Raw genomic sequence first — 22,754 nt, 5'->3', positions numbered from 1 at the left:
TCACAATGCTTGGCCGAGAATGCTCTATCAATAAGACATGCATCACGTTAAAACTGTCCCACGTATTCCAATCTACTGGGATAAGCGCTTTATGAGAATCACATGGTCTATTGCATCAAAAGCCGCACTCAAGTCCAATAAAATCAGAGCTGCAGCATTACCTGCATCTCGCATTAAACAAAGGTCATGACCAACTCTCGAGAGTGCAGATTCTCCAGATTCTAAAACCGGACTGAAATTTATCTAAGATCTCGTGTTTACTTAATAATGGCATCAGCTGTGCATAAACCACCTTCCCTAAAACCACTGATAGGCATGGAAGTTTTGAGATGGGCCGGCAATTCTTTAATTCAAAGGGGTGTAAGTTATGCTTTTTAGGAAGCGGCTGAATAACCGCTTGCTTAAAGGGATACTTCACCTCTGGAAAGATGAATGTGTATTTTAAACGGGTCATTTATGTAGAAGAAATGTGAAATTATTTTTGAATTTGGAGCTTTCTAGACTGAGAAAAGCCAAAAAAAATATTTTTGGCTTATATGGATGAAAGACAACAACTCCCATAATGCACTTGTTTCGCTGCCCTAGGAGGCCACTCTCAAGCCACGCCTACCGGTAAGAGAGTGCAGTTATAAGGCTAGGCTACTAGTGAGTCTCCGTGACGACTCGAGTCTGCCCGGGATTTCGAGATTGCCCAAAATGTCTGATGAGCAGCACCTGTGAGACGCACCGGTCTTGTATCTCTCACGGAGGAGTGGGAATTTTCTTAGCAATGTTAAAACGCACATCAACCGATCACTTGTTTAGCGTTCATGTAAACACTACATTCAGATTCACCAATCGGAATGAATTCAGTTAGATTGAAACAAAAGGTGTGCATGTAAACAATGAATGGCGACTGCAGAAAGCAAAAGCCGAATCCCGGACATTTTGGACGATCTCGACGGCCGGACATGTCCGGGAAAAAGAGGATGGATACTACTCAGCTTTCTCCACAGAGCAAGAGCCTGCTATCTTAACTTCCAAAGAAAGACGGCTGACACTAAGTGAGATCCCTCTGTGGGCGGGTTGAGGACATGCGGGACAGCTCCTCCTACTGGCTGGAGTCTCTCACCTCTGGCCAAAAAATCCTCCGATGACGCAAAATGACAATTTTTGCGTCATCGGAGGATTTTTTCCAGACCAAAAATACATAAATCTCTCGTCTCAGGGGGACATGAGGGTGGAAAGCATGGTGATTTGAAAACACTACGGGTTTTCTACTGATACAAAGCTTAATGCTAAATCCTGAAGTATCCCTTTAAGGGCCGCTGGAACAATCTTATTATGAAGACTACTGTTAATTATAGAGGCAATACTTGGCCCAACAACATCCACCGATTCGCCACTGACACCTGACCATAACCCTAACCCACAATCTACACAATCAACAGAATATACACAATCAACAGAATATACACAATATACACAATCAACACAATCTACACAATCAACATAATCTACAGAATATACACAATCAACACAATCTACACAATCTACAGAATATACACAATCAACACAATCAACACAATCTACATAATCTACAGAATATACACAATCAACACAATCTACACAATTAACAGAATCTACACAATCAAAACAATCTACAAATTATACACAATCTACACAATCAACATAATCTACAGAATATACACAATCAACACAATCTACACAATCTACAGAATATACACAATCAACACAATCTACAGAATATACACAATCAACACAATCTACACAATCTACATAATCTACAGAATATACACAATCAACACAATCTACACAATTAACAGAATCTACACAATCAAAACAATCTACAAATTATACACAATCAACACAATCAACACAATCTACACAATCTACACAATCAACAGAATATACACAATCAACACAATCTACACAATTAACAGAATCTACACAATTAACAGAATCTACACAATCAAAACAATCTACAGATTATACACAATCAACACAATCAACACAATCTACACAATCTACGCAATCTACACAATCAACACGCTGTGAAAGTCTGATCCTGGACTCATATCAGTGATATGAACAGATTATTACTTCACAATACGAGTTATTTTATGACAACGATATGTATAACGATATACAATGGCAGAAATAAAGTATAAGCAAGATAAAAAATTACATAAGGCTTCAATCAGGTATTATTTTACAGTAGCACTCAGGCAAGAAACATTACATAAATAGAATAAAACTCTTCGCTGTATGACTTCAGTGCACACTGATTTGTCCTGAAAGTGATTCAGTCAAGAGCAGCGAGTCTTCTGTTGTAGAGATATATATATATATAGGCAACCCTAATATCTGCATCGGCAATTCAAAAATCAATATTGGTCGACCACTACTTAACTCCGTTTAACATCAAGCACATCCTTTTTTATTATTTTATACAGGCATGTTTCTTTATTGCTCTAATGTGTCAAAAACTTCCACTGCACGCTGAATATATATATATATATTTATATTTGGCCATAGCGTCCAGCCATAGGATATTCTGAACAAGCTCCATATGGAGGTCATTAACCACCCTTCAGGAATATAACCGATCTGACCAACAGTAAATTAGTTCAACGAGCCGAGACCCTCGAAATGCCACTGGCTGAAATCTGTGTGAATCTCTCTGGTGTAAAACTACAGCATCTGAACGACTGAACACATCATTCCAGACCAACAACAGATCCTCCAGCTCGTCATGTGACTCAGCACACCTGAACAACACAACAACATCACAACATCACAACATCCACACCTGAACAACAGAACAACAGTCGCTCTACACGAAGGAAGTTTCTGCTCACGTTAGAAATCTCCTCATTTTCTCTTCATTTTAATAATCAGTGCGTCTCAAACAGGCAGCTGTTACGCCTGCGGAGAAGTGTGTGTTTGTGTGTGTGTGTGTGTGCGTGTGTTTGTGTGTGTGCGAGTGTTTGTGTGTGTGTGTGTGTGTGTGTGTGTGTGTATGTGTGTGTGTGTGTGTGTGTGTGTGTGTGTGTGTGTATGTGAGAGAGAGAGAGAGAGAGAGAGGATTTGTATACATGTGTGCATTTGATTTCATATGCTTACATCTGTGTGACAGCGCAATAATGCTTCTCTGGCCAGAATGTGTGAGTGTTTGTGTTTGTGTTTGTGTGTGTGTGTGTGTGTGTGTGTGTGTGTGTGTGTGTGTGTGTGTGTGTGTGTGTGTGTGGTCGTCTCTTATCGCTCTCTGCCAGACCCGCTCAGCACACACACACACTCGTCTGCCCGCAGGCCGTCCATCACACACATGCCTGGCGAAATGTCAGCGTGAGAGAGAGAGAGAGAACGAGCTCTTATCACACCGTCACTCACCTGCACCCAACACAAAGCATGCTGGGAAACTGAACTCCTCCCTCTCTCTCTCTCTCTCTCACACACACACACACACACACACACACACAGTGTCTCTCTTCTTCTTCTTCTGCTGGAGTGTAAAGCTGCTTTTATCCGGTAAGAAACGTGACCATCCTCATTAATGGCAGTCATACATCATAGTGATGACAGTAATGCATTCTGGGAAATCCATCCCTGAGAAACTCAGCTTTTCTAGTTAAAATCTACAGTCATACGAGTCTCTCTGTATGCCAAATTTATTTGACTTTCATTTTTAATTCTGCTTTAAAATGGTAAGCAATCAGCTGTTGATTTCACAGTTTAAGAGTGTAATAAATATATGTTTTTGCACATAATGTCCAGCACAGCTCTATATCTGCTTTCTCTCGTCTTCGAGGTCATGTGTTCACGAGAGGCAGATGTTCAGAGGCTGGCGAGAGTGTCTGATCGAGTGAATGACGGTTTGAAGAGATCCGTTTCCTGAGATTCATGACCAAACACACGCGCACACACACACATGCACACACACGCGCACACACACGCGCACACACACACACGCGCGCACACACGCGCGCACACACACGCGCACACACACACACACACGTGCGCACACACGCGCGCACACACACACACATGCACACACACGCGCAGACACATTATTGGTTTATTTAGAGACTTTCAACTGTTTGCAATGAACAAACCAAACAAAAGTAAGTGAAAAAGCTCAACACAACAAATGTTTCAAGTGGTTTCCCCAAATTCAACAGAAAATTTAACTTTTAATGATTTCTGCAGTCTCAAAATTATTCAAGCCCTTCATGTCAAGCATCTTTAACACTGAGTAGAACAGCCTTTTGCTGCATGAGCTGAAGACGAGGTGTATAACAGACCAGCTTCTGTGTCTGAGGGATCTGAGCCCGTTGAGCAATGGCCTCCAGCTCAGGGATATTCCTGGCCTTCTTCAAATCCCACCAGAGATTGTCTATGGGGTTCAGGTCAGGTGACTGTGATGTGACTGTATCTTCCAGGACTTCTTCTGAAACCAAGCCTTGCTGGAATCTGAGGAATGCTTGGGATCATTGTCCTGTTGAAGGTCCGAGCTCCAGCTTCCTCACTGACGGCATGATGTTTTCTCCTAGGATCTCCTGATACTTCAGTGACTCCATCTCTCCTTCCACACGCTGCAGGTGTCCAGAGCCGGAGGATATACATCAGCCGCAGAGCATCACGAGCTCCTCACGCTGAACTGTAGACAGAGTTCTTCACAGCATACGCTTCATTCTTCCAGAAACACCGCTGATCCACAGGGCCGAAAAGATCCAGTTCTGTTTCATCGCTCCACAGAACAGAATCCCCCAAATCATGAGGCTTATTTATATGAAACTGAGCACTTTTCTTGTGCGTTTGGGTCAGCAGTGATGTATTCCTGGAGTTCTGGCATGCGTTCAGTACGAGCTTTACTGTTCAGCTGAAGCCTCAGAGCCTGTGGCCACCAAGCCTTGCTGTGGGTCTTCTGCAGTCACTCCAGGGCTTGTCTGAACCGTTGATATCGTCCTCCTTCTGTCCCGTCCAGGGAGTGCAAACTTTAAACTTGCAAACTATGCTTCCAACAGCGTCTCTAGGAACATTTAGTGCCTTCACAATCTTTTTATATCCTGTTCCTGATTGTGAAGGGCCATGAACTCTTCTCTTAACTTTTTTGACCATTCTTTTGACCTAGCCATGTTTCTAGCATGCAGTCAAACGTGACACTCAACAAACCTCGCCGGTTCAGATGTGTCGTGTGTTCTAGCTCAAGCACACCTGGTGCAGCTAATGAAGCCCTTGATTAGAGACAACACCTGCTCTGCAGATCTGGGCTGTTGTGAGGGATTATATCAGGGGGTTGACTAATTTTGAGACTGCAGAAGTCATTCAAAGTTGCATTTAAAAGTGACATCTATCTTAATTCATACATAATATTTTCTGTCAGGTTATTAGTGTAGTCCAGCAGATGTGTCTCACATTTATGATGAATATTTCAGCTCTATAATGGTGTCAGTGTGCGCGTCCAGCATTACAGGTCATTAGATGAGCCCAGAAAACAACTATAATCACCGCAATCATGTCATTCGAACACATTTACAGGAGGCGGTTGCCATGATACTCGTGTGCGACAACGTGACTTTATCATAATCACTCAGCCAGGAGTCCGACTCTGAGAGAACGAGTGCTAAACGGCAGAGTTTGAGATCGAAACACAACAGAAACTGTTCGAAACACGAGCGCTACAGGAGTCTGGAAGAGTGTGTGAAGTGTGGGAGGAAGTGACCTCAGCGAGAGAGAAAACACTTCCTGTGCTGCCATCAACATTACTGAGAAACACGACCAATGAGAACTAAACCTGGAAAACACACACAGGGACAAAGGTAACCCTTGACCAGTATTATTCTACGATCATTGAGACACTATTATAGTTTGTATTGTTATATTTTCTGTTTTCATTTAAATTTTTCTTAAAGTTACAGTAATGTGTGTGTTGTGGCCTGTGTGAGCGTTGGGCTTCAGATCAATCGGTTCCGTGTGTCTTATCAAAGACAGCAGCTCGACACTGGCCTCGAGCTCTTCAGGCCTTCAGAGCGAGAGGAAGGAACGACTCGCTGCGTCTCGCTCACGCGTGTGTTAATCCTGGGAATCAGCGTGAAGAGGAGAAACGAGACTCACAGCCATCAGCTCCAGACAGCTGAAGCACAGAGATGTTGTCCAGGATCACACATCCACACCTCATGACTCACGCTATCCGTCCACTGACTGCCAAACACTGCAACTCTCAGACTCGACACCGGTTTATTATCTCAGTCCAGAACTGGAATGAAATTTAAAACCCATTTTCAGTTCAATTGTGAAATGACTAAACTACACTAGAAAACTCATTATCATAATGAGAATCCCTCCTGCGTTCAGTGTGTTTTTCTGCCATATAAACGTGTGTCAGATGTTAATGCAGGACTGAATTACCAGCCGTCGATTCAAGCTGTAATGATCCAGGCTGTCCCATCATGCACCACTGCACACACACACACACACACCGCAGAGAGAGAGGAAGACATCTGTGTGTGTGTGTGTGTGTGTGTGTGTGTGTGTGTGTGTGTGTGTGTGTGTGTGTGTGTGTGTGTGTGTGTGTGTGTGTTGCGTGTGTGTGTTTGCGTGTGTGTGTGTGTGTGTGTGTGTGTGTGTGCGTCTGTGTGTGCGTGTGTGTGTGTGTGAGAGAGCGTGTCTGTGTGTGCGTGTGTGTGTGAGAGAGCGTGTCTGTGTGTGCGTGTGCGTGTGTGTGCGTGTGTGTGTGTGAGAGAGCGTGTCTGTGTGTGCGTGTGTGTGTGAGAGAGCGTGTCTGTGTGTGCGTGTGCGTGTGTGTGTGTGTGTGTGTGCGTGCGCATGTGTGTGTTTCCCATGAGTAAACTGCTTTAATAAACATACTCAATAACGCCTCGATGCAAAAGCAGAACAGCTCTGTGTGAGAGTTTAGCAGCGCGAGATTGGAAATATCATTAGCTTCATATAACAGAAATACAGTCTTACATTACATTAGATCATAACTGGCTCAGATTCATGAGCTGGAATCTGAAATGATTTGGTCGCGTCACAGAAACTACTGGAACAAAATTATTTTCTATTAAAATGCGTCTCAAATGTTTATTCTTCTGCTCATACATTCAGTAATTTACTGAATTACAATGAAAATCTAACATTCTGGAGAATAAAGTGTTCTTCCAAACTGCCCGATAGATTTATGAAATATGATAAAGTTTATATATTATAGTACAACAGGTGTTGTGTGGCTGAGTTCAGAAAGTTCCGTCTGTCAGTAAGGCCAAAAAAACTTCAATGAAAACCTTTAATGTCAATTTATTTTAGTTCTACTTTATTACTATAAAATACCATTCAAAACTTTGGGGTCAGTATTTTATTTTATTTTTTTTTAGAAACTAACACTTTAATTCATCAGTGACTACGTTTACATGCAGCCAATAACCCGTTCAAAACCGGGATATTAGCAATAACCCGGTCGCGCACGGCCATGTAAACACCGGCAAAAACCCGGATATGCTCATATCCCGGTTTTTAAAAACCCGGATATTACCCCTGGGGTACCCCTTTTCTAACCCGAATATTTGGTCATGTAAACGCGTATCGGCATATCCCCATCAAAAGGAACATTGATTTGTGTTCTGCGCATGTTCTATTCGCAAGGAATCTTGGTATTTTGAGTAGAGACGACGCATACAGAAACCCGCGTGCAGTATACCGGAAGTAAACAAGAAGTAGAGGTTAACATGGCGAGACGCAGCACAGCAACACACTTTTGGAGCGAGAAGGAAAGCGCAAACAAAGGCGATCGCTATCTGCCCCGAACTATTCATTATCCGCGTGTTGCTGCTGCTGTTGTTGTCTTTGGATACAGGAAGAAGAATTGGAAATGACGCATATTGCGTCTTAAGGTTGTCCGTACGTCCTGACGCTAACCGTGCGTCGCCGTTTACATCGGGATATTCCCAACTGATTACAAATTCCATGTATACAGGAGTAACTCTCTCTGCTCACGCATGTAAACGGGTTATTCCGAATGTTTCAGAAACCCAAATAGTGACCCTAACCCGACCATAACCCGGATATTGGCTGCATGTAAACGTAGTCACTGACGCATTCAATTGATCAAAAGTGACAGTAAAGACATTTATAGGGCCCTATTTTAACCATCTGAAACGCAAGTATCAAGCGCAAAACGCAAGTAACTTTGTGGGCGGGTCTCGCCCGGGCGTCGGGCGCCCCATTAGCGTCGGGCGCAAGAGTCATTTATCCCGCCGGTATAATAGCAACAGCGCCCGATGCTAATCTAAAATGTGTTGGTCTGAAGTAGCTTCATTACTCATAGGTGTGGTTTGGGCATAACGTGAAATAAACCAATCAGAGCATCATCTCACATTCCCTTTAAGAGCAGGCGTGCTTGTTCCATGGCGGACTGCTATTATAACGGCGGATTTGCCAGACGCGCGCCAGCAGCGGTTCACAGCCGAGGAGACCGACGTTCTCGTTAGGGCCGTAAAACACAGAGAAGTGACATTGGGGATGGAGAAACACCCACAAATTAGCTTCGGTTAAACAGGCGTATGATAATTTGGGTAAATGTGTAAGCTAGATTTATGCCTATTTTTTCACATCTTCATGGACACCACAATGATTTCCCTCGTGTGGTAATATTTTTCTTTGTAATAATTTATGATTTGCAAAAATTAAAACTGCTGCTTCTGTGTAGATGAGAGAATCAAAGTGTATGCACGTTGTGCACACGCTACATTGATTATGGCCAAGCATGCGCCCTTAAAATAGCATATGAATAACATGCGCAACGCGCCACTGACTTTAGACGAGGTTTCTCCTGGTCAGTGGCGGAATTGTTGAAACTGCAAAATAGCACCAGGGAAAGTTTGCGCTGGAACACGCCTCCTCTTTGCGCTGGAACACGCCTCCTCTTTGCGCTGGAACACGCCTCCTCTTTGCGCCGGAACACGCCTCCTCTTTGCGCCGGAACACGCCTCCTCTTTGCGCTGGAACACGCCTCCTCTTTGCGCCGGAACACGCCGGAACACGCCTCCTCTTTGCGCCGGAACACGCCTCCTCTTTGCGCTGGAACACGCCTCCTCTTTGCGCTGGAACACGCCGGAACACGCCTCCTCTTTGCGCCGGAACACGCCTCCTCTTTGCGCCAGAACACGCCTCCTCTTTGCGCCGGAACACGCCTCCTCTTTGCGCCGGAACACGCCTCCTCTTTGCGCTGGAACACGCCTCCTCTTTGCGCTGGAACACGCCTCCTCTTTGCGCCGGAACACGCCTCCTCTTTGCGCCGGAACACGCCTCCTCTTTGCGCCGGAACACGCATCCTCTTTGCGCTGGAACACGCCTCCTCTTTGCGCCGGAACACGCCTCCTCTTTGCGCCGGAACACGCCTCCTCTTTGCGCCGGAACACGCCGGAACACGCCTCCTCTTTGCGCCGGAACACGCCTCCTCTTTGCGCTGGAACACGCCTCCTCTTTGCGCCGGAACACGCCGGAACACGCCTCCTCTTTGCGCCGGAACACGCCTCCTCTTTGCGCTGGAACACGCCTCCTCTTTGCGCTGGAACACGCCGGAACACGCCTCCTCTTTGCGCCGGAACACGCCTCCTCTTTGCGCCAGAACACGCCTCCTCTTTGCGCTGGAACACGCCTCCTCTTTGCGCCGGAACACGCCTCCTCTTTGCGCCGGAACACGCCTCCTCTTTGCGCTGGAACACGCCTCCTCTTTGCGCTGGAACACGCCTCCTCTTTGCGCCGGAACACGCCTCCTCTTTGCGCTGGAACACGCCTCCTCTTTGCGCTGGAACACGCCTCCTCTTTGCGCTGAACCGCCCCCGGGAGCGCAAATGCATTTCCTAATTTACCGACGTGCGTCTGTGGAGGGAAAGGTCCGCTGTGCGCGGGTGCAGAATAGGAATGATACATGCATCGGTGTACAAAGTAAATTGCGCTGGGTGCGAGATAGGGCCCCTAATGTTACAAAAATTATATTTCAAATAAATGCTGTTATTTTAAACTTTCTTTTTCTAATTGGGGGAATAAGAAGCGTGTGGTTGTTATCTATGATGAATAAAGTCACTCAGCGTCTACTACACACACCCTCAGATATGACTGTGTTCCCTATAACACCGGCTCAGGGGTTTTACAGGAATACACTCCGTACTGTTGACCACTCCATACTAATTTCTAGGTTAGAGTCATGTGTGGGGATGAAAGGTACTGTCTTAAAGTGGTTTCAGACTTATTTATGGAACAGAAAGTTTTGGTCAAGATAGGTGATTTCTCCTCTTCTGTTGCTCAGCTCTCCTGTGGCGTCCCACAGGGCTCGATCCTGGCACCCTCCCTTTTCTCGCTGTACATGTTACCATTGGGTTCTATTTTAAGAAGACATGGTGTTTCCTTCCATTTTTATGCTGACGACACCCATACCTATCAAGAGAAATGATCCGTCTGCATTAGTTTCTCTTTTATTATGCTTAGATGAGGTGAAATCTTGGCTTGCTCAAAACTTTTTGTCTTTAAATGATAGGTGAGGTGATAGTTTTCGGCCCCACTGACAATTTGAAGACCACCAGCATCGATTTGAGGAGTTCGTTTATATGATCACATCACTCCAATTCTAAGAGATCTTCACTGGCTGCCTATTCAGTATAGAATTGATTTTAAGATTCTTTTATTTGTATATAAATGTCTGCATAACCAAGCTCCTATCTACTTATCAGAACTGCTGCATTCCTATACGCCTTCCAGAAGCTGAAGATCAAGTGACCGTAATGTCCTTCTAGTCCCACACTCACAACTCAAACGTAGAGGGATCGAGCGTTTTCTGTGGTTGGGTCTCGGTTATGGAACAACCTGAGATTAGAGTCGCATCTTCCCTGACAATTTTTAAGTCTCTTTTAAAAACTTATTTGTTTTCTCTGGCGTATTGATTTTAATTTTACACATATTTTTCTTACATTTTTATATTATATTATATTATATTTGTGTGTATTAAAATGTGTATATTTAAGATCTGTATTTAGTTGTGTTGTACAGCACTTTGGTCAGACTGTTTTAAATGTGCTTTATAAATGAATTAAACTTTAAACTTGAAAACTTGAATCCATATCACTGGTTAAACAACATCACACTCTCAGAATTATTCATCAGCTACACATTCACAACTCTTGTGTGTTTGATGTGTCAGATATCTGACAGCGTGTGTTTATACACAGCTCATTAATATGCAGAATATCCTGCAGCTCTCTGATCATTATTATAATGAATATGCATGTGATCAGAGACACAGACTCTTTAATGCTCATTTATGAAAGTTCTGCAGTTTATAACATACAGGTCACCGGTTACCATGGAAACCACAGCCTGACAACTCAACACTGATGATCAGGAAAAACAACACTAAACACACACACACACACACACACACACACACACACACACACACACACACACACACACACACACACACACTAACCTGACCCCTGAACCTACCCATCACACACTCACTCGGCTCAGTCCATCACGGATGGAGACGTGTCATTTCCTCCTGCAGGTCGTCACATGACATGTTTGCACACACTGAGCGCTGGAAAGGTCAGAGCAATTACAGCGAGTGTGTGACATTTACACACACGACTTTAAACATCATACAATCAGTGTGAATGTGACGGATTCAGTAGAGTTTCATCAGAGGGTCATTCTAGACATTTACTGCTCAGATTACCCCTGAAGGAGACTTTCAGACACACACGTGTGTGTGTGTGTGTGTGTGTGTGTGTGTGTGTGTGTGTGTGTGTGTGTGTGTGTGTGTGTGTGTGTTTGAGAGAGAGAGAGAGAGAGAGAGAGAGAGAGAGTGAGTGTGTGTGTGTGTGTGTGTGTGTGTGTGTGTGTGTGTGTGTGTGTGTGTGTGTGTGTGTGTGTGTGTGTGTGTGTGTGCGTGTGTGTGTTTAATTATAAATGACAAACACATTCATAAATAAAAGTTATATAAGTGGATCCAGATCAACGATCAAAAGCTGGACTAATACACTGATATCTTCTCATTTCTCTAAAGGACCACGATGAAGAGTTTCATCTGTAAATCACACAGAAACATAAAATACTAAACCACAGAAACTCAATCTCATCCGCTCTGGAGAATCTTCAGAAATAATCCATAATCTGGTTTAGTTGATCCACTCAAATCTGTGATAACTCAACTTTAATCTCATATCTACAGAGGACATCAGCTTTCCATTTCACGGCCAGGAGAGGAGAAACATCCCAGAGTCTCTGAGTGAGTGTGAGTGTGTGTGAGCGTTTGAGGAGAAACATCCCAGAGTCTCCCACCGTCAGGAGTTTAATCCCGAATGTTCCAGAGGGAAGATCGTTAGCTGGGATTAGAGAGATAAGGACAGTCTGGATCTACAGTCAGACAAACAAACAAACAAACAAATCAGTTGTGACCAGAACAAACAACTTTTCTCAACTCGCACAATTATTACAAATTCATTCCAGGCCAGATCTGTTTGGATACTGGTGTGCTGTTAGGAAAAACACCTGACGGGTGTGGGAGAGAAACGGGGTCACGGCGTTCCCGGATCATCCATTAGCGGAGCGTTTCTCTGTCATTCGCTGCGTACGGTTAATCCCGCCGGGAGAAACTCATCTCATCAATCTAACGGCCCGGTCAGAGCCGCTAATTAGACAAAACCCCTGAAAATAGGGCATCGAGATGGAGCCGAGATATAGGCTGGTCAACAGTTACACATCAGAGAGGATCCTCAAACAATGAACCCTCAACCATCCCTCAATCCTCAAACAATGAACCCTCAACCATCCCTCAATCCTCAAACAATGAACCCTCAACCATTCCTCAATCCTCAACCAATGAACCCTCAACCATTCCTCAATCCTCAACCAATGAACCCTTAACCATTCCTCAATCCTCAACCAATGAACCCTTAACCATTCCTCAATCCTCAACCAATGAACCCTTAACCATTCCTCAATCCTCAACCAATGAACCCTTAACCATTCCTCAATCCTCAACCAATGAACCCTTAACCATTCCTCAATCCACAACCAATGAACCCTTAACCATTCCTCAATCCTCAATCCTCAACCAATGAACCCTCAACCAATAAACCTTCAACCATTCTTCAATCCTCAACCAATGAACCCTTAACCATTCCTCAATCCTCAACCAATGAACCCTTAACCATTCCTCAATCCTCAACCAATGAACCCTTAACCATTCCTCAATCCTCAACCAATGAACCCTTAACCATTCCTCAATCCTCAACCAATGAACCCTTAACCATTCCTCAATCCACAACCAATGAACCCTTAACCATTCCTCAATCCTCAATCCTCAACCAATGAACCTTCAACCAATAAACCTTCAACCATTCTTCAATCCTCAACCAATAAACCTTCAACCATTCTTCAATCCTCAACCAATGAACCCTCAACCATTCCTCAATCCTCAACCAATGAACCCTTAACTATTCCTCAATCCTCAACCAATGAACCCTCAACCATTCCTCAATCCTCAACCAATAAACCTTCAACCATTCCTCAATCCTCAACCAATGAACCCTTAACTATTCCTCAATCCTCAACCGATGGGAACCGGTAGGTTAACTAACTACTTCCTGTTCTACTTCCTGGTTTACTTCCTGTTCTACTTCCTGTTCTCGGACACTTTCCATGTCCACATCTCTGACATAATCAGGACAAGCGGAAAACATGCTTATGATTACTGAAAATGAAATAAGACAACTTTTGGAAATTTGGAACTGAAAGAATATTGGAAACATTAAAAAAAGATCAGAAATCAATGGGAAAGTTCACTCAAAAAGTATTGTTCGGTCATCATGACTTCCATAAACGCAGATATTTTGTAGAATGTTGGGAACTAAACAACATTGAACCCCATTGACTTTCACTGTATGGTCAAAAACACGGAGAAATTTCTCCAAATATCTTTGTTATTTTCATCTATCTCTTCTTGTATCTGAAAAAGTCACTTTCATTTATGTTTTTTTCTTCTTTTTTTTCTTCAGAAATACTATATAGTTCAGTCCATTTTAAAACATCTGCTCAAGCCACAATGAAACAGAAACCGAAATGAGTACAACTATCATCAGGCACTTCATTTCAATTATTTTTATACAATGCACAGATAAATTCTCTGTAATACATTACTTAAAAAAATTAAATATAATGCATTATAAACTTATTTTAATGCATTACGTCTTACAATGCATTGTATGATCTCATGAATAATCATGAATAACCACAGTTATAATACATTATAATACTTTTATATTCATTGAACACAACTTTGGAAAGATTAATGCAATAAAACACATGACAAACATCCAATTTTAGATGTAACAAGGAATCTGAATATGTTATAATAATGCATTTAAACTTTGGTTACAATTATTTATGAAAAGATATAATGCATTATAATGTACAGTATTAATACCTTTATAATGCATTATACATAAAGGCTTCAAGTAAAGTGCTTTACAAATTCTCTGTAGTTTTGTGGATTGGAAAATCATTTTCATACAAACGAGCAGATTTACTCTGAACTGTTTAAAAATATGATTCAGTATTCCACCCGCCGTACCAAGACTGTACCGAAACGTGAGCAGAAATCTGAACGGTGAACTTGTATTGTTTCATCACTTTGGATAAAAGCATCAGCCAAAGGCATAAATGTAAACGTGACGCTCTTCCAAATAAAGACCAAACGTTCGTTCTGTAATGCTGATTATGTGCTGAGCCATATTCTGTTTGAAGGGATGTTTCAGTATGTGAATATGTTAGTTCTATAGCTCGTCTGTAGTGTCTCATGCACTACTATTTGCATATATATTCATGCAGCGGAAGCTTTAATCCGAAGCGACTGACTGTTTCTCATTCAGGAGGAGATTCACGTTTCTCAGGTCAGATCCACAGCATGTCTCCAGCGCTGACATTCCCCACATCAAAACATTCATCTCTCCAGGTCTTTCCTCTAGTTTTCTGTTCGACCCGCACAAACTCAGCAAATGTCACCGGCTTCAATCAGAAGAGAAGGAGAAACCAGAGTCACATCTGAAGGAAACACATCGAGCAGCTCGAGCTTCTGAAACAACAAGCTTCAGTCCTGTCCTGTTCAGATACTATTCTGCTGTTGTCTTGACATTTGAGCCTAGTTTTAGACAATAAAATCGATTTTAGACGCTTAGATGCGTCATGTATAAACTGATCATGATTGTTGTCATTTGTGAAAATTCTTATCAGAATGATTGCACTTTCGCCTACAAGCACAAATCAAGCTTCATTTTACTACCCTGATTTATAATATCATCATTTACATGAACACACTCTCTACACATTATTATTTATAAAACTCAAAAGTTTCTCTAAAACAGTGAAATTCCTAATAATAGTTCCAAATGTTGTTTTTTCTTCTATTAAATCAACAGTAAAAATGTTGCTGGAAATGTTGAAATGTGGAAACAGTGGAAATGTTAGAATGTTGATCTTACAGATCATGTCTCGTCTGAACAGATGCACGAATACAACCTCTGTGTGACGATACAACGTCGTATTGATTACATATCATGGCAGATTCGGTCAAACACAGACTGACTGAAGATCTCAGTGAAGATCTCGCATGTTCAGGCCATCAGAGAGAGAACACATGCACACGGTTGCCAGATTGAGAAGATGAAGTAAAACACCAGGCAGAAAATGTCATGTTAAGAGGAAAACTCTGATTGGGGGATTTAAACTCTCGACACCTGGCAACCGCAAGCATGAAAGGCTTGATAAAAACACTCTGCAATATTTACTGCTCATTTCTGTTGAAGAAAATCTAGAGAGATTTTGTTAAAGTCTTTATCATGTTGCTATATTCAACATAATATAGGCTATTCCAGTTTCCCTGGAATCAGTGAAAGAAAGTCTGCATCGATTGCCTGTTTGAACTCTAACCCTAACCCTAACTCTTCTGTGTTCTATGTGTAATACAGCGTATAAGGATAATGAACATGTACAGTATTATTATCCCAGGCACTTCAAAATACCATAAATAACTCTAGATACAGTATTACCAATTGTTGCTGTAGGATGCTCTAGTGTTTCTCAAACACCACCAAATATTTAAAGACTTTTTGTAAAGGTCATTTTTTTACATTTTTAATCTAAACTAAAAACATGACAGTCCAGAAAATATTCCCATGTCTGGAAAATATCTGGTTATTTATTGCTCTTTATGGTCGTGTTCATTTGCACTATAATCGGTCTGAAACATTTTTCTATAATTTATATAGTTTTATTGTGTAAAGTTATTAAACTTGTTATTAAGAGCACAATGCTTACAGGTTTTTGTAAAATAATTCAATAACACCAGTGATAAAAGCTTCGGAAATCATCCCTATATGAAAATCGGAGTCGTGTTTAAGCTCCTGCCGCTCAATCCAAACTCCTGCAAATACAAGAAGCTGACACTGTGATCATATTTTAATAAAGGACTGTCTGGAAACCACTGGAAACATGCATTTAATCGACTGCGTTTCAGTCACAAAGGCCTCGCTCTCCATCCAGCACATGCACACGTCTCTTCAGGGTTGCCATGGTGACGTGCCTCCCGAGGCATGCTGGGTAGAGAAGGGTAATCCATCAGTAGTGTCCTGATGGAGGGAAAACATCCAGATACCTGTGCCTGATCCCAAACACACCCCAGCACCATCCATTACGCAGACAAATCCAGCCTGCGGGGGAATTATGGGTAAATATATCTGGCCCTCGACGGATGCGAGCGTCGTTCTGGACGGTTTAACCTTTGAACTCACACACCTGCTTTATCACATTACACTGAGAACACATTCACAGCCCGAACGTCAACATCGTGTTCACATCTGTGCTGTTAAACCAACCAACAACAACATGGAACTGTCCATTGAAAAGTAAAAGTTCAAACAGTAACGCTTTACAATAAGGGTTCATTTGTTAACATCAGTGAATTAACATGCATTAACTAATGACAACTTATTGTAAAGCATTACCAATAAAAGCAACTCATAAGAAGAAAAGAAAGTGAGATAAAGGAGGAAGAGTAAATCTTGGAGAAACATGTTTCTCTTAGAAGCAAATCAAAGCCCCCAGAAGTCGCCAAAACCGCAGTCCAATCTGACAAAGCCTCGGCTCGGCGGCCGATACGCCTGCAGAACATCAGACTTTAACACACCAGAACATTTAATCAGCTGCTTACCTTCCACAGCGTACTCTTCTGTTCCTGAGAGAGAGAGAGAGAGAGAGGCTTTATTAGTGGGACGCTTCATACTCATACATCTGAAAACCACACATGCATTCTTCACAGGAGAAGTGATCGGTTCAAAGCAACCGAGCGAGAACAGATGAAATGGCAGACAGTTTCATTGAAAAGGCAAGACGCCCTGCTGAGAAACATTAAAGAAGGAGTGTAAGACAATATCAGATATGAATTCACATTTAGCTGGAGTTTGATACGGGTCAAACGCCTCGGTCCTGCTGCAGCTCATTAGAGACGCTTCCAGTTCAGCGCTGTGGTTCCTCTCACACACACCAGATTCATCAGTGTCTCGTTGTGATATTGACCTGAGAGATGCTCAGCAGCTCCACAGAATGAGGTTAATTACTGCAAAACTCTTGGCTAGACGGTTCACGAGAACGCTGAAACATAACCAGCAAAACCTGGATGTTTTACAGTGCGGTGATCACATGTTCACAGTCGCCGTCAGCGCTAGACTGATTCCAGGAACACTAGCTATGTTTCCAACACCCGTTTTTACGCAAAAAAAGAGGATATTGCATAAAACAAACCTGATAAGATAGACATGCGAATAAACTACAGTGGACTCACATTTACTGAAAAACTTCCTTGATGCGCAACAAAAAACTGAATGTGACTGGATAACTGGAGTAACCAGCGGACCAATGGCATCGCAGCATCTCAAATGTTGGTTTGGTGTTTCTGAAACGCCGGAGTCGAAGTGTGTGATCAGAATGATTTGGTTTAATTCCCGAACACCAGCATCCGAACGCAAGAGAACATGACAGCGTTTATTGTGTTTCGTCTGACGCTCTGAGATGCAAAAAGAGCCTGATTGAATCATCTTACATTTTTATTACTGATATATTGAACCAGTTTCCCAGGAAGTGACGATTTTGTTCTCTTGAACACATGGGATGGAAAAGCTGCTTTATTCGCAAATGCTTTATGCATTTATGCCATTTTAGATGGAAAAAGCTGATAGACTGTTTAACAACACTGATCTGTTTGAGCCACCCGACCTTTCAACCTCAACCAATCGTGGGACTATCTGTTTGACTGACCAATACCATACCCACTCATACTATTTCTGTCATATAAAAAAAAAAAAAAAAAAAACAGTAAGAGTATTATGTTAATATGCTGTTCTCTATTTGACACATTTCCAATTGGTGATGTTAGTGGAGCAGAAATGACAAATGACATATATTATTTTAGTTCAAAAGGGATGAACAGCGTGAAATAGAGATAAAAAAGTACAGAAGAATCAGAGGAAGAGGAAGAGGAGGAAGAAAATGATGATGATGAAGAAGAAAAGCAGTAGTTGTAGTTGGTTGGTTGGTGTCAGATTCCTTGGCTGTTTTCATGCAAAATAAAAAGTTAAAATGCAATAAAAGAGCAATTTAAAAACATATACAAATTTGCTTTGGATCCAGTGTAGACTCAAATTTATTCAAAAGTGTTTGCTAAGTAATATAAATTAGAAGATGAGGAAGAGAAGAAAGTAGAAGCAACAGCAGAACAGTAGTCCTCAGTACAGCTCCAGCTCTTCACTGACTCCTAACTGGCCTAATGAAGTGGTCATGAAGTTCATCACTATCAGTGGACTGAAGATCACACATCCGTCTGTCCGTCTCCCCTGAAGCTCAAGAGTCTTTACCATCAGAATGCAGATGGTGTCAAGAGACCATCGGATCACACACAACCACCGCTTTAACCCTGCTACACCTATAGTTCATTCAGCTCCTGTTACTGACCTCACTGAGATAATCCCTTCATTCAGCTCCTGTTGCTGACATCACTGAGAGAAACCCTTCATTCAGCTCCTGTTACTGACATCACTGAGAGAAACCCTTGATGCTCCTGTTACTGACATCACTGAGAGAAGCCCTTCATTCAGCTCCTGTTACTGACATCACTGAGAGAAACCCTTCATTCAGCTCCTGTTACTGACATCACTGAGAGAAACCCTTGATGCTCCTGTTACTGACATCACTGAGAGAAGCCCTTCATTCAGCTCCTGTTACTGACATCACTGAGAGAAACCCTTCATTCAGCTCCTGTTACTGACATCACTGAGAGAAACCCTTCATTCAGCTCCTGTTACTGACATCACTGAGAGAAGCCCTTCATCCAGCTCCTGTTACTGACATCACTGAGAGAAACTCTTCAGCTCCTGTTACTGACATCACTGAGAGAAGCCCTTCATTCAGCTCCTGTTACTGACATCACTGAGAGAAGCCCTTCATTCAGCTCCTGTTACTGACATCACTGAGAGAAACCCTTGATGCTCCTGTTACTGACATCACTGAGAGAAGCCCTTCATTCAGCTCCTGTTACTGACATCACTGAGAGAAACCCTTCATTCAGCTCCTGTTACTGACATCACTGAGAGAAACCCTTGATGCTCCTGTTACTGACATCACTGAGAGAAGCCCTTCATTCAGCTCCTGTTACTGACATCACTGAGAGAAGCCCTTCATTCTGCTCCTGTTACTGACATCACTGAGAGAAACCCTTCATTCAGCTCCTGTTACTGACATCACTGAGAGAAACCCTTCATTCTGCTCCTGTTACTGACATCACTGAGAGAAACCCTTCATTCAGCTCCTGTTACTGACATCACTGAGAGAAACCTTCATTCTGCTCCTGTTACTGACATCACTGAGAGAAACCCTTCATTCTGCTCCTGTTACTGACATCACTGAGAGAAACCCTTCATTCAGCTCCTGTTACTGACATCACTGAGAGAAACCCTTCATTCAGCTCCTGTTACTGACATCACTGAGAGAAACCCTTCATTCAGCTCCTGTTACTGACATCACTGAGAGAAGCCCTTCATTCTGCTCCTGTTACTGACATCACTGAGAGAAACCCTTCATTCAGCTCCTGTTACTGACATCACTGAGAGAAACCCTTCATTCAGCTCCTGTTACTGACATCACTGAGAGAAACCCTTCATTCAGCTCCTGTTACTGACATCACTGAGAGAAACCCTTCATTCTGCTCCTGTTACTGACATCACTGAGAGAAACCCTTCATTCAGCTCCTGTTACTGACATCACTGAGAGAAACCTTCATTCTGCTCCTGTTACTGACATCACTGAGAGAAACCCTTCATTCAGCTCCTGTTACTGACATCACTGAGAGAAACCCTTCATTCAGCTCCTGTTACTGACATCACTGAGAGAAACCCTTCATTCAGCTCCTGTTACTGACATCACTGAGAGAAACCCTTCATTCAGCTCCTGTTACTGACATCACTGAGAGAAACCCTTCATTCAGCTCCTGTTACTGACATCACTGAGAGAAGCCCTTCATTCAGCTCCTGTTACTGACATCACTGAGAGAAACCCTTCATTCTGCTCCTGTTACTGACATCACTGAGAGAAACCCTTCATTCAGCTCCTGTTACTGACATCACTGAGAGAAACCCTTCATTCAGCTCCTGTTACTGACATCACTGAGAGAAACCCTTCATTCAGCTCCTGTTACTGACATCACTGAGAGAAACCCTTCATTCAGCTCCTGTTACTGACATCACTGAGAGAAACCCTTCATTCAGCTCCTGTTACTGACATCACAGAGAGAAACCCTTCATTCTGCTCCTGTTACTGACATCACTGAGAGAAACCCTTCATTCTGCTCCTGTTACTGACATCACTGAGAGAAACCCTTCATTCAGCTCCTGTTACTGACATCACTGAGAGAAACCCTTCATTCAGCTCCTGTTACTGACATCACTGAGAGAAGCCCTTCATTCAGCTCCTGTTACTGACATCACTGAGAGAAACCCTTCATTCAGCTCCTGTTACTGACATCACTGAGAGAAGCCCTTCATTCTGCTCCTGTTACTGACCTCACTGAGATAATCCCTTCATTCAGCTCCTGTTACTGACATCACTGAGAGAAACCCTTCATTCAGCTCCTGTTACTGACATCACTGAGAGAAGCCCTTCATTCGGCTCCTGTTACTGACATCACTGAGAGAAGCCCTTCATTCTGCTCCTGTTACTGACATCACTGAGAGAAACCCTTCATTCTGCTCCTGTTACTGACAAGAAACCCTTCATTCAGCTCCTGTTACTGACAATCACTGAGAGAAACCCTTCATTCAGCTCCTGTTACTGACATCACTGAGAGAAACCCTTCATTCTGCTCCTGTTACTGACATCACTGAGAGAAACCCTTCATTCAGCTCCTGTTACTGACATCACTGAGAGAAACCCTTCATTCTGCTCCTGTTACTGACATCACTGAGAGAAACCCTTCATTCAGCTCCTGTTACTGACATCACTGAGAGAAACCCTTCATTCTGCTCCTGTTACTGACATCACTGAGAGAAGCCCTTCATTCTGCTCCTGTTACTGACATCACTGAGAGAAACCCTTCATTCAGCTCCTGTTACTGACATCACTGAGAGAAGCCCTTCATTCAGCTCCTGTTACTGACATCACTGAGAGAAACCCTTCATTCAGCTCCTGTTACTGACATCACTGAGAGAAACCCTTCATTCAGCTCCTGTTACTGACATCACTGAGAGAAGCCCTTCATTCAGCTCCTGTTACTGACATCACTGAGAGAAACCCTTCATTCAGCTCCTGTTACTGACATCACTGAGAGAAGCCCTTCATTCAGCTCCTGTTACTGACATCACTGAGAGAAACCCTTCATTCAGCTCCTGTTACTGACATCACTGAGAGAAGCCCTTCATTCAGCTCCTGTTACTGACATCACTGAGAGAAACCCTTCATTCAGCTCCTGTTACTGACATCACTGAGAGAAGCCCTTCATTCAGCTCCTGTTACTGACATCACTGAGAGAAACCCTTCATTCAGCTCCTGTTACTGACATCACTGAGAGAAGCCCTTCATTCAGCTCCTGTTACTGACATCACTGAGAGAAACCCTTCATTCAGCTCCTGTTACTGACATCACTGAGAGAAGCCCTTCATTCAGCTCCTGTTACTGACATCACTGAGAGAAACCCTTCATTCAGCTCCTGTTACTGACATCACTGAGAGAAACCCTTCATTCAGCTCCTGTTACTGACATCACTGAGAGAAACCCTTCATTCAGCTCCTGTTACTGACATCACTGAGAGAAACCCTTCATTCAGCTCCTGTTACTGACATCACTGAGAGAAGCCCTTCATTCAGCTCCTGTTACTGACATCACTGAGAGAAACCCTTCATTCAGCTCCTGTTACTGACATCACTGAGAGAAACCCTTCATTCAGCTCCTGTTACTGACATCACTGAGAGAAGCCCTTCATTCAGCTCCTGTTACTGACATCACTGAGAGAAACCCTTCATTCAGCTCCTGTTACTGACATCACTGAGAGAAACCCTTCATTCAGCTCCTGTTACTGACATCACTGAGAGAAGCCCTTCATTCTGCTCCTGTTACTGACATCACTGAGAGAAACCCTTCATTCAGCTCCTGTTACT

General features: G+C 42.9%; 1 protein-coding gene across 2 annotated transcripts in view; it reads right to left on the bottom strand.

Annotated features, from left to right (window-relative positions):
* nrxn2b (neurexin 2b) overlaps nucleotides 1–22,754 on the bottom strand; it is a 499,069-nt gene that overhangs the window by 389,215 nt on the left and 87,100 nt on the right. For both annotated transcript variants that reach the window (XM_084404964.1, XM_084404965.1), the window contains exon 3: nucleotides 17,267–17,290. In XM_084404964.1, the coding sequence (XP_084261090.1) occupies nucleotides 17,267–17,290 (24 nt within the window). The remainder of the gene's footprint in view (nucleotides 1–17,266; nucleotides 17,291–22,754) is intronic.

This window comes from Rutilus rutilus (assembly GCF_951802725.1).
Source record: "Rutilus rutilus genome assembly, chromosome: 3".
NCBI classification, from domain to species: domain Eukaryota; kingdom Metazoa; phylum Chordata; class Actinopteri; order Cypriniformes; family Leuciscidae; genus Rutilus; species Rutilus rutilus.
The sequence above is the reverse complement of the archived record's forward strand: the minus strand, read 5'-3'. Positions and strand labels throughout refer to the sequence as shown.